The sequence below is a fragment of the Pogona vitticeps genome, chromosome 1 (genome assembly GCF_051106095.1).
Source record: "Pogona vitticeps strain Pit_001003342236 chromosome 1, PviZW2.1, whole genome shotgun sequence".
Classification (NCBI taxonomy): domain Eukaryota; kingdom Metazoa; phylum Chordata; class Lepidosauria; order Squamata; family Agamidae; genus Pogona; species Pogona vitticeps.
Window position 1 is genome coordinate 49,725,116 of NC_135783.1, and position 13,440 is coordinate 49,738,555.

General features: G+C 42.2%; 1 protein-coding gene across 1 annotated transcript; it reads right to left on the minus strand.

The window, feature by feature from the left end:
- Nucleotides 1-2,665: 2,665 nt before the first annotated feature.
- Nucleotides 2,666-13,190, minus strand: YIPF4 (Yip1 domain family member 4). Its single transcript, XM_020802838.3, has 6 exons — nucleotides 12,947-13,190; nucleotides 9,423-9,585; nucleotides 7,883-8,054; nucleotides 6,692-6,769; nucleotides 6,138-6,251; nucleotides 2,666-5,508 (listed from the first exon to the last, which is right to left on the minus strand). Exons 1-6 carry the CDS (start codon nucleotides 13,050-13,052, stop codon nucleotides 5,371-5,373), a joined length of 771 nt encoding a protein of 256 aa, XP_020658497.2. The 5' UTR covers nucleotides 13,053-13,190; the 3' UTR covers nucleotides 2,666-5,370.
- Nucleotides 13,191-13,440: the final 250 nt, after the last annotated feature.

Sequence of the window (13,440 nt, forward strand, 5' to 3'; positions counted from 1 at the left end):
TTTCATATGGATAAGAAAGTACTGTTATTTTGTGGAATCTGTAGCTATATGAATTTATGAGCAATGTAAGTGGCAGGAGCTGCTTGATGGTAATCTGGCCTAGCTGTCTGAGATGGGACTTGGTGGCACTATTTTCTGGTGGCTCCAGTTTTTCTTGGAGGGGAGAACTCAGAAGTTGATGCTGGGGGATTCATGTTCGACACCCTGGCCATTGGCCTGTGAGGTCTTTCCAGGTTCTCTGTTATTTAACACCAATGTGAAACCACTGGGAAACATTGTCTGGAGTTTTGGGGATGACACCCAACTCTGTCTCTTCTTGCCATTGAAATCTAGGAAAGCTGTGTTGACTCTAAATCACTGTCTGGTAGCAGTAATAGACTGGGTGAGGGTGAATAAACTGAAACTTAATCCAGACAAGACAGAGATGCTCCTGTTTAGTTGAAATGCACATCAAAGAATAAGGATGCAGCCTGTGCTGGATGGGATTGCACTCTGTCTCTGAGGTGCACAGCTTGAGGGTGCTCCTGGATGTGTCTCTGAACCTGGATGCCCACGTTTTGGTGGTGGCCAGAAGTGCATTAACACAATTGAAACAAGGGCACCAGTTATGTCCATTCCTGAAGACGTCTGATCTGGTCAGTGACACTGTATTATTGTCAAATCTATGGTAATTGCAAAAACAGGCAATATCTTTATAGACCACTAAAAATCATCATACAATAAATCAAGCTTTTGTGGATTAAAAACTACATCAGGATTGTAGTACTGTGAAGAACTAAAAAGTCCAAAGTTTTTAAGTTTTAGAGGTCTAGAAAGGTATCATCTATTTTTGCATTTTAATTTTACAATGGTGCCTCGACTTATGAACTTAACTGGTTCCGGAAGATGGCTGGAACTTGAGCACCATTTCCCATTGGAATGCACTGAAATGCAATTAATCTGTTCTGGCTGAAGAAAAAAATTACAAAAAAAAATCACTGCAAAACCCATTGGAAATACGATTAATCCCTTCCGGCCGAAGGGAGGGAGGGAAGCAATCAAGCGTGCAAGACCCATCGGAAATGCAAACAGAACAAAGGGAGCAGATTGGAAATGCAAAGAGAACAAAGGGAGTATGTAAAGAGCACAAAGCAAAAAGCAAGGGAAGCATGCAAGACCCATCAGAAATGGGGGGGGACCCAAAAGCAACCAAACCCGCCAAGACCCATCAGAAATGGGGGGAAACAACCCCCCCAAGACCCATTGGAAATGGGAAAAAACACTCCAAAGAGCATCCATACCCCCCAAGACCCATCAGAAATGGGGGGAAACAAAAAAACAAAACCCCCAAGTCCCAGCACAGCACAGAAACATAACCTCCCACCCCAAAACCACACTGCAAAAATACCCAGAACAGTTTTTAAAAAACAGAAAACAGCACCTTTTCTTACCAGGCAGCCTCCTCCAATCGCACATGATGATTCTGGAGACTCTTGGGTTTTTGTTTTTGTTTTGGCAACCCCAAACTCTGTAATCCAGAATAAAGAGTCCTGTAGAACTTGCCTGTTTGTGAGTTAGTGGTGTAAGAAATATTTCTTCACCTTCTTTAAGTAGTTTTAAGGCCATGTGTATTCGAAATCAGGGGTCCCCAATGCCCAGTCCGCGACCCGGCAGCAGTCTGCAGCCTAGGCAGGACCAGGCTGTGGACATAGATCTCCTGCCCCCCACAAGCGCATTCCGCTCCCTGCAAGCACGCTATGCGTGAGCGCCTCCCTGTGAGCACTGCTGCACGTGAGTGCTCCACCCCGTGTGTGTGCTGCATGTGAGCGCCCCTGCAAGCACCGCTGAGAGCATGCACGAGTGTGCTCCACTTCCTGCGAGCGTGCTGTGTCCATACATGAGAGCGGGGGCCCTTCAAACATGCGTGCAACCATGCTACATCCCTGCGAGCAGGACCCCCACCAGAACTGGCCCACAGTTAGGGACCACTGTTCTAAATCAGAGGTCCCCAACCCAGCAGCGGTCCGCAGCCTATCCGGGACTGGGCCGCGGACACAGATCTCCTACCCCCCGAGTGCTCCCTGCACTCACTGTGTGCATGTGCATGCGGTGCCCCTCGCAAGTGCCACTGCGTGAGCATATTCCACCACTGGGCGCACTTGTGCCCAACCACCCCCTCTGAGCACATCCGCACCTTGAGCTCCGCCCCCCTGCAGGCGCATCCCCCACCTGGTCCAAGGTTGGGGACCACTGTTCTAAATAACAAGATATAACAACTTCCAATTTTTAAAAGCATGTAGCAGAAACCATTCCCTTTTCAGGAAGCAGTGGTAGGCATTTAACAAATAACTACAGAATTTGCTGTATGCTGTGAACAAACTGTAACCACAGGGGTGGGAACCTTTTTAAAAAAACACTTATCCAAATTCTCTGAATTGGCACTCAGCAAGCCTATTTGGTTGACTAGCACTCTTCCATATACAGTATGTTCCCAATTCACAAACCTATTCAAAGGTTCTAACTCTTTGTTTAGACTACTTATTCATACCCACAATAGCTTATGTAATGTTGTTTCTCTGTGTACCTCTGATCCATGTCCTTGGGCAGAGAAAAGAGGTCCATTTCCAAAAACTGATTTAAATTGATTAGAAACAGAAATATTATCTTTCCACATGACAAAAATGTATATTTTCAATAATCCTAGAAATTTATTTACATTCTTAGAAACATAGTTACACATATGAAATGCTCATTCTTATCCCTTTGACAGTATAAATAAGGTTTATATGTATTCTGCAAACAAGTTTAATTCCAAATTTTTATAAAATACACTTACTATATTTACATATAAGCTTAGTTTAAAAATAGGAATCAAATGTGGTATTACAAAACAAGTTGTGGAAACCATTCAGTGATAGTTTTCTTTGTGCATCATGTGCAAAAAGGTATTTCACTCTTAAGTGTTATGCACTTCTCCTCATTTGTAGAACAAATGGTTTTAAGTTCAAATATATACCTCTGATGCATACTTTAATCTTCTAAAATGAATGCTTAAGAAAGCAACAATAGCTGTTGAGCTAGAGATAATAAACACAGTAAATTATTTTGAAGTATGTTCAGTGATTGCCCAAAGGCATATAGATACTACAGTGGTGCCCCGCGTAGTGATGATAATCCTTTCCGGAAAAATTGTCGCTATCCTGATTCGTCGCTATGCAAAATAAAAAAGCCCATAGGAATGCATTAAAACCTATTTAATGTGTTCCTATGGGCAAAAACTCACCTTTAAGCGAAAATCCTCCATACGGCCGCCATTTTTGCTCCCCGGTAAGCAAGGAATGGGCGCAAAAACACAGCGGGTGGCCATTTTTTTCCGGCGGCCATTTTGGAACTGCCGATCAGCTGTTTTTAAAACATCCCTATGTGAAAATCGGTAAGCGAAACAGCTTACCGATCATCGCAAAGCAATTTTTTGCCATTAAAAAGATCGCAATGTGATCGCAAACAAATCGCTATGCGGATTCGTCGTTAAACGGGGCGCTCGTTAAGCAAGGCACCACTGTACTTTTATTGCTCCCATCAATACAGATACTCATACTAATACCTTGCATCCAAATGTATCTACAGTGAAGTCAGAAAACAGACTTGAAGCCATCTACTATCTATTAAATGGTTACACATGCATTGGCAACATCTAAAACTTAAGTAGGAGTTGTGTGAAAATCCTCCATTGCGGCGGCCATTTTCGGTGCCTCTAAAGCTAGGCAAAACAGCGAACAGCCATTTTGTTTTTCCGGGGGCCATTTTGGAACCACCGATCAGCTGGCCGAAAATGGGGCTTTGCGATGATCATCATCGCAAAGTGAAATTTCCCCATAGGGGCCATCGCAAAGCTATCGCTCTTGCAATGGGAAAAAGTCCATCGCAAAGCGATTTCATTGCTATACGGAGCGATCGCTATGCGAGGCACCACTGTATATGCCAATTGATTTTCCTTGTTAAATGCCATGTTGTAGTCACTAGAGATGGGCCTTTACCACAGTTCAGTGGTTTGGCGCTGTTCAGAGGCTAAGGGCCACAGGTGTTGCATGGGAGCCCTGGATTCCATGCCCTGCCTCTTCCTCCGAGTGCCCACTCAGAGGAAGAGGTAGGGTGGGGAAGCCTGCAGCACTGTTTCTGACGGGCGCTTGCACAACACCTGCACGCCCAGTCCTCCACACTGCACCAAACCGCAGTAAGTGTCCATCTCTAATAGTCACTGAATGCCAGATAGGAAGCCACTTCATCATGCATGATTCTGAAAACTGTCTCTACATATTGAACACATGCTGATTTTTTCAGTGGAAAGGTTTGATTCCGAAGTGTTCGTAACTGGATTCATCACTTCACATGGAAAGTTTTTATGCATGGGTTGTTCCAATAAACAGATTAAGATATGTCATGTTGTCCCAAGCATCATACAATATAGACAGATATATACAATATGCATACCTGAAATTCTGGTTAAACACTGTGCATCGAATGACATGGGTAACAGTCCATGACAGCTCATGCTATAATTTTTTAGCCTCTAAGGTGTTACAAACTGTCTAGGAGTTAAATAGTATAATTTCATGGTCCAAAAAATTCGCAAACGCCCCTACGCTGATCAGTGTTGGATCAAATCAGCAGAATATGTTGTAAAGCCAAATACAGTTTGAGAAACAATTGTTTATTCCATTGTAAGACATTCTTCAGAAAGGTTAATTTAAACATTTTTCCCCACTTACCACTATCATAAAGCCATAGGTAGAAAAAAACATCAAGCAACCATTTTTGCAGGAATTTCAAAATAAGCATAATAGAATGACGTCTTCCTGCAACATAGTCTAAAACTGAGGTCTAATTCAAACACTCATATCTTCAAATTGCTATGCAGTCTATAAATATACCCTATTAAGAATGAGCGATCAGCATGAAAATATTTTCAAAATTCAGAATTTACAGCAACTCAACAGCCAAATCAAGTGTTCAAGGCACCACATTAAATGCCATGTTTTCATGAACAGTCTGTAACTATATTTACACAATTTGCTGGGTAAATCAAACTTTTACCAGTAATTGGAATTTTAATTCAATTTATTATGTGGTCCTTGTGTTTTTGACATAGGCGACAAGCTGTTACTCCACAATTTCAAGCTGTAAACACACAATGTTCTCATCTTTGTTCAATAAAAATCTAACAAAGCTTAAACCTAAAACTCTCCTTTAAATCTCAAATGGAACTAAAAGTGCTTAAATAATATACACCAAAATACTTAGATTACCACTGAAACTCTTTTCCATCAAGCAACATTTCATCAGTCTTTGTAGTGAAAAAAAATTTCCCAGGTCCAAATTCAGCACTGCAGGTCATGCCCCAGTATACAAGGACAAAAAATAAATGTACAATAGAAAGATAGGATATATCAGGAGGGGCTTCTTCGTTTTAAATTCTTCTCCAACTAGTAAGGAAGCAGCACTGTATGCGGCCCAAAAGACTCCAAAAAGCTGACAAAGATAAAAAACAGGATGTGATGTTATAGGAAGCAGCATGCCCACTCCCATTTCAAATGGAGTAACATTTGTAATGGGTTCTTATTAAGCATAATTACTTAAAACCTTAGTCTACTGAAGTTAATCAAACCAAGGAAATGCGTTTACAAATTCAGGAAGTCAGGCTGTTGGTTTCAGTTCCTCTAGCCATAATTTCCCAGTTTGAGTATAAACACAAAGCTGATTTAATTGGAGGCTTCCTGTGTCAATTACAATGGGCTGAAAAGGTAAGTGGAGGGAAAATGTGTGCATGGACACAAGACTCCTGCATCTCTTGGCTTAGTGAGCCAATATATGTAGGTCTGAAGTAGGGCAATAGCAAAAATATGATTTATAATACGAACCCCATGTTTTGTTTGGCTGTCTGAACTTAAGTCTGCTACAAACTTGGTATTCATGTGTAAGTGTCCCATAACCAACAAAGCAGTATCCAAAGTCATAATTTGACTCTGGATTGCAGAGCCTGTTCTTCAAAGAACAATTAAACTACTGATCAGCTAAAAGAAAGATGCATTAAACTGCAGGGAAATTGGCACATTTTTTAAAAGTTCAGTTTTCTCAGGTCAAGCATGTATTGAACTTACTTTTATTAGAGTAGAAACTACTTCAAATGATCCTACCACCAAAAGCACAGGTGCTATTACAATTAGAGGGAGTAAAGAATAGCCAATCACTCCAAGAACTTGGCCATATGCAACCTGCAAATTTGAAAGAAATGTAAATAGTTTAGTCTTTTTCAATAGCAAGCTTAATATCTGTTCACACTTCATTCAAAAAATCTGATGACTCCTCAAAATTTTCTTCAACTTGTCATTTTCTGAATTAACATATCTTCAATATTTTGACACTGCCATCTCACCTTATGATTTTTTGATCAATTCCTACTGTCTCCTGGTAAACCTGCACTGTCATGTAATATCCACTGTAAATGTCAGAGAAAAGAATGAAATCCCTTCTAATTTCTGCATCGTTAGATTGCTACTGATTTTATACTACTGAATGGAAGCAAAAGCCATGCCTAACTGCTGTTTTTTTCAGATAGGATAACACATTACTATGTTTAGCACATACTGTATGAATATAGAGTTAAAACAAACTGAACTTTCAAAGACCAAACTTACTTTCACAAGTGTCTTACCTCTCCTCCAAGAACTCTAGCTAACAAGAAGATTGTCAAAGATCCAAATATCCAAATAGTTATAATCCATGACACCACCTTAAAAATAGTTAAAGAGACTAGTCAAAGGTGTCTTCTCATACAGAACGATAGTGAACACACTAGACCAAAAATAAAAAGGCCACATTTGCAGCCCTGTGTAGGCATTATGGCCTGTAAGCAGGTGGAACTGTAACTAAAGGAAGGCAATCCACATTTAAATCATGCCCCCAACATCTCCCTGGATATCCATCAAACCTTTGTGCATCTGAAGATTCTGTGACTGAAGTGGGAATGCAAATTCCAAAATAGAGGCACTAATTATTACGCATGACTGCTACCTACAGCTGGGTCAGGGTCCAAATACAGTGGTGCCTCGCTTGACGATGTTAATCTGTTCCAGCGAAATCGTTGTCAAGCGGGGGGGGAAAACGCATTGAAAACCGCTCAATGCATTCCAATGGGCTAAATACCTAATCGTCCAGCGAAGATCCTCCATAGGGCGGCCATTTTCTGGTGTCTGTAATGCGAGGAATCCGTCCTAAGCACAGCGGGGAGCCATTTTAAACAGCGGGTGGCCATTTTGAAACCTGCCGATCAGCTGTTTTCTGATTGTCGTAAAGCGAAGAATCAGTTCCCGAAGCAGGGAACCGATCATCGGAAAGCGATTTTTCCCCATTAAAATCGTTTTGCGATCGCAAAAACCTCACTGTCAAGCGGATTTGTCGTTTAACAAGGTAATCGTTAAGTGAGGCACCACTATTTAGTTTGCAGATTCATTCTGCTTCTACTTGGGATAAGGCATATCAAACTTAAAGGCAAACGCATTATTACTGAACTACATACTATGGAGTGGAGTGCTGGCGGGGAAGAATGAATACAGTAGTTCCCTTTCAAATATGCAGAATACTATAGCTCTAATCCTCTGATCAGAAACACTAGCCATGTAATACAAGAACAAAAATGGATCCAGTGGTAGTAAGGAAAAAGGAAATTACAACTCCTTTTTTAAAAAAAGAACCTTAGAAAGGTATGTTCCAAAGTTATTTTTCAGATTCTTTGCTTCAGTTTCTATGTGGATGTGTATTCAAAATTAAGAAATAGATTTGAACCGAAGCTTAGTGCAGGACAGTTTATAACTCACCTATCTTTTTAACATAAAACTATACGCACCTTGAACTGACCATATAATGAGATCATTGAGAAGAAGAGAACAACTGCCAAGGGGCCCCAGAAGTCCGGATTATCTCTTACTACTTGTCTGTTAAACCCAAGAGAAGGCATTGGCATCAAGACACATCGAATTTTATAGTATATATCCTTCAGATCAATGTCTAATTCCTCCCTGAAAATGTAAAAGAGACAATGTTCAAAATATGCCTCCCAAATTGTTTGCAGACCAGAAAATGAAGCAAAAGTTACTAAACAGCTCAAAGAGATAAACTACCCCCCTTTTTTTCAATCAAATCTGTATTCCAGTCACATTGCTCTGGGAACATGTCACTACAAACTGAATTGGTAGTATATTGAGAAACCTCTATAAACCCAAGCAAACCATCAGGTTTATTTCCTTCCTGTCTTTAGCACATAGCTGGGAAAAGAACTTCTGCTGAAATTAGTTCAGTCTTAAAAGAATCTTGATTTAACATTAGACTCAAACAAGGAATTCCAAATTAAATATATTTTAGTTAATTTATAGAATAAGGCAGTGTTAAACTATAGATTTACGAAGTAGCCTCTGTTGGTTCAAAACCAATTTGTTTATCTAGGGATCTTAGTTTAAACATAACACTAAACCCAGAATCTTTGAAAGTATAATTACAGTCTGCAATGGAGGGAGAAATAGGAGAATGGAGGCCTTACGGTTTGTGCAAGCTTGTTTGGGCTCATCTAGGTAATGCTAAATTGTGATTTAGCAGTATGTGCAAATACAGCCATTATGAAATGAAAATAAATTATCTGCAACAACAGAAAGAAGAAATCACCGGTTGCTCCTGACAACCTCAGCTGCCACCAAATATACAGAAGTGTTGTCATGTACTATGGGTGTATGTGTGCAACAACAAAGCTAACTCTTCTTGGATACCAGATTGCCATATCAGTCCCAAGCCTTATGTAGCAAGAACCTATTGGTTCCTTGCTCAGCCCTTAGCCAACAGGAGAAAAGATTACAAAGACAAGGCAACAAAAAAGAAACCCACAATATTGCCCCTATCAGAAATAGAGCGAACTTCCATTCATAGAAGACAGTGTTCACTTTAAGCAAATTAAACACAAGTATTGTATCACCTATCAAAAATATCACCTGGAGAGCCAATGGCTCTTGAGTATCTAGGATTTAAAAACTGAAACTTTATTCCCCATTACATTTGTACATAACCTCTACTCAATAATTCATATACAAATTTAATTCGGGTAAATACATTTAACTTTTAGATGTTAGCTGAATTCAGTATTTCAATTACTGTTGACAAGTAACAGGTTAGAAGAATACAAATTTCTACCTATAACATAAAGACACATTGAATGGGACAAAGAACAATTTGGGAGAGGCTTTTTATTCAATAATTATTTGTATGTCAAGAATTATAAAATTATTTTAACTAACTTCCCGGGAAATCTTGTTTATTATGACATAAGACGTATCTCTAAAGCAAGGAATCTGCTTCAAGTGCAGAACTAAATTAAGATTCTTTATATACTGCTTACTTACAAGAGAGGTTTATTATCTTCAGGGTCATCATCTTCAACTTCTAAAAGCCAGCCATATCCTCTCTGTCTCAGGAATGTAGTTGCAGTAGACTCTTTGCTGAATTCCCCATTTACACCTCCAAGATTGAGCTTCACATCTGGAGAGGCTATTGAACCACTCAGATCTTGTCAAGGAAGAGAACACATTTACAGGTTCAACGAAAAATATAGGTCTGTTGTTCTAGAAGATGGCTATGCACATATGTTGATGCATCATCTGTTAAAGGTACATTTTTATCCTTTGGACCCATGGGAAAAAAACCTGGAGAAATTCAATAACTTCCATTCTAATACAGTATCAACCTTAACCTGTACCAATCTACACAACAGGTGCACTTTCTGGGCTTCACTGTGAAGGTACAAAATAGACACTGAAAACCCACGTCCATCCTGGGCACAACACAGAATCTATTTTTTTACAGCCACACCCTTAAATATAACTGCATCTGCTACCATGTTTCCCCAAAACTAAGATAGGGTCTTATATTATTTTTTTGTTCCAAAAATGCATTAGGGGTTATTTTCAGGGGATGTTTTATTTTTTTCATGTACAACAATCTACATTTATTCAAATACAGTCATGTCATCTTCTGGTTGCTGCAATGGGGGAGGGTTGGGTTTCATTTAACTGGGGCTGAATTCTTTTGGGATAGGGCTTATATTACGAGCATCCTGAAAAATCATACTAAGGCTTATTTTCATGTTAGGTCTTATTTTCCGGAAAACAGGGTAGGATGACAAGACAGAGACTCCAAACCTGTGGACCTACAAAAGGCATTTCTCAGACTACATTATCAATTCAATATGACAAAAGAACAAATTAACTAGGCAAGATGAATACTCAGAGGCAACATACTGGAAGACAGACCCAGAAGAGAAAACAATCAAGCACCATCACTTGTCACTAGAGATAGGGATGAACTACCAAAATGGTAGTTCATCCTGGTTTGTGGTCTGTCAAGGTTGGCAAGCTATGAACCTACTGTCCGTGAGGCAACAAACCATGAATCAGTTCTTCGGGGGGTTAGATAGCCTAAGGCTATCTAAAAAAAAAAGCTGACACCCTCAAAACCTTCCCCCCCTGCCCTCTTCTCACTGCCCCTGTTGCCTCCCTACACTGACCATCCCTGTCCGCCTCTGCTGTGGCAGCTTTCACTGTCATCCACTGCAGCCTGTGTCACAGCAGCCACCACTGCCATCCACTGTGGCAGTCTGCACCACCACAGCTTGCTGTAAAGGTATCCAGGTTGCCCTTTGCAAAGATGGGAACTGTGGCTTCCCCGCCTTAAGGGAAGCAGCAACTGCCATCTTTGCAAAAGGCAGCCCTGTTTTCCTCATGGTAGGCTGTTCCTTGCTAACCTGGCAGCAGAGGCTGGAGGGTGGTGACAGCAGCAGCCAAGGGAGGGAGGGGAAGGGGGGTGGACAGCTGTGGGGGTGGCATCTGCCTATGGGCCTGCTGATCAGGGCCCATAGGAAGAGAAGGAAGGTTATATTAAACAAATTAGCTATTTTTAAACAAATATTGTGATTCATTTTTTTATTCATCTCCATGTCTACCCCGTTACCCCAAAAATAAGATCTAACCTGAAAATAAGCCCTAGTATGATTTTTCAGGATACTTGTAATATAAGCCCTATCCTAAAAATTAGCCCTAGTTAAGTGAAACACCGTCTTCCACCATTGTGCAGCAGCCAGAAGAAGATGACATAACTGCATTTGAATGAAGGTACAGTGGTACCTCGACTTACGAACGTCTCCACTTACAAACGTTTCGAGTTACGAACGGCTCCATTTGCAAAATGTTGTTTCAACTTGTGAGGCGAGCCTCGCGAACAAAAAAAAACCCTTTCCAGCCCTTTTTTTGACCTAAGCTCATCTTAGGTCAAAAGAAGAAGAAAAAAAATTAAAATTCTCCCCCTAGTGGTAGGGTACGGATTAACCGGCTTTGCATTAGTTCCTATGGGAACTAATGCCTCTACCTACGAACAGCGCCTCAACATATGAAGAAAAAGCAGCAGGTATGGATTAAATGGTTTTCAATGCATTCCTATGGAAACGTTTGTCTCGACTTACGAACTCTTCCAAGTATGAACGCCGTTCCAATACGGATTAAGTTCTTAAATTGAGGTACCACTGTAGATTGTTGTACATGAAAAAATTAAAACATCCCCTGAAAATAAGCCCTAATGCATTTTTGGAGCAAAAATTAATATAAGACCCTGTCTTATTTTTGGGGAATCACGGTAATTTGTCACCTTCAGCCCACAGGTGAGACAACCCACTCACACACATTGTAAATGATCTCAAAACCATTCTTGACAAGAATAGTTCTCTCCCACAAGCCCTTGGTGGCAGGCCCATACTTGCTCACAGGCACCCTGTCACCAATCTCAGGCAGTCATTGACACACAACAGACTACACAACACAGTTAGAAAGATGGGGAACTAAACTTTGCTACAAACCCAGATGCCAGCTCTATCCCTACATCTACTCTGGCAATACAATTATAGGCTCCAGCAATGCCACACATAGCATTTGGGGTGTGTTTACTTGTTCCTCTGCTAATGTGATCCATGCCATCCTATGCCAACAGTACCCTTCTGCACTCTGTATAGAACAAGCCTCTGTGCAGAATGTGCACATTCTTAATGCTTGACACAGTTATTCACTCAAATTGTCAAGGCTATGTACTACACGAATTTTGGTGTGTGTGTGAATCTCTATATATATTTCTAGACTTAAATACTGCTTCACTGGAACAGTTTGTTTTGTAACCACTCCAATCAAACAAATTCAACAAGAAGCAGCCCCTCAGATGCAGGACAGATGTCTACCATTCCACTTCTGGGAGACACACTAAATTCCATAGTGTGAAAAAAAAACCACAAACATCACCAGGAAAGGCTACTCTGCCGGTATGGAGAGGTACAGGGGCAATGTACTGTACAATCAAGCCATGTCCGTTCAGGTAATGAACTGGCCACATCCAGCACTGCGTTTGCATCCGTGCCTGAGGAACTGGCACCAGAGAGCGATGAACAACAACAACAGTAACGCCCAGTTCACACAACAAGCCAACCCTCCGAACGTTTCTCAGTTTTGCCTTTTCTCATTTCTATGCATGGATACAAAAAGCGTGTCCCTTGCCCAGCAGAGAGAGCCACCCGGAAGCTTCCTTGCGGTGCTCCCTTTAAAACACACGCACACACCCTTGAGGCAAACACCGAGTCCCTCCTTCCCGCCCGCCCATCTTGCACGCAGGTCCGTCCATCTGCCACGCAGCCCAGGCTGGGCCGCAGCCTCACTTCCGAGCCGGAGCCCTCCGGCCGCTCGCGGCCCGCCAGCGAAAGGAGGGGGCGGGGCTTGAGCCTCCTCGGGCACGGCAGCCCCGCCCACCTCGGGCCTCCGGCTTCGGCCCGGTCGCCGCCTCAGCTCCTCCAAGGGGGAAGGGGAGCGAGTTCCCACGGACCCTCCTCCCCTCTTACCTTCAGCGTCGGCCGAGGAGACGAACGTGAAGTCCCCGTTGCCCGGCGCGTAGAGCAGCGGCGGCGGCGGCGGGGGAGGAGGCTGCTGGGCACCGGGAGGCTGCATCGCCCCGCCCGCTTAGGCCAGAGATCGAAGGGACGACGAAGCAGCCCGTCAACGGCGACCCGAGAAAGGCGGAGGAGGCGACCGCCTCCCGCTTCTAAGGGACGGGCATAACGACAACACTAAGACCGACGCTCTGATTGGACCTCTGTAAAGCTCCGTTTGATTGGCGAGCTGAAAAGACTTCCTGATGTCGTCACTTCTCCCGCCTCTGTGCACAATGTGATTGGACATAGGTGCCAACGTGCCTGCTGATTGGGTGAATCAAGCAATCAATTAGGTTGAGGAAAGTGGAATTACAGTAGATCTGTGGCGCAGGCTACGGGTCCGGGCTTGGTCTGTGCGGTAGCGCTTATGGCAGCGCCGTTGTTTTCATGATATGTGCCTTGGT

Bases quoted from the DNA above. Each gene is read 5' to 3' on its own strand.
- YIPF4 (XM_020802838.3), bottom strand. From the start codon at position 13,052: ATGCAGCCTCCCGGTGCCCAGCAGCCTCCTCCCCCGCCGCCGCCGCCG. The intron at 9,586-12,946 runs GTAAGAGGGGAG...TTCCTTGACAAG, and splicing joins CTCCTCGGCCGACGCTGAAG to ATCTGAGTGGTTCAATAGCC. The intron at 6,252-6,691 runs GTAAGACACTTG...TCAAATTTGCAG, and splicing joins CTAGAGTTCTTGGAGGAGAG to GTTGCATATGGCCAAGTTCT.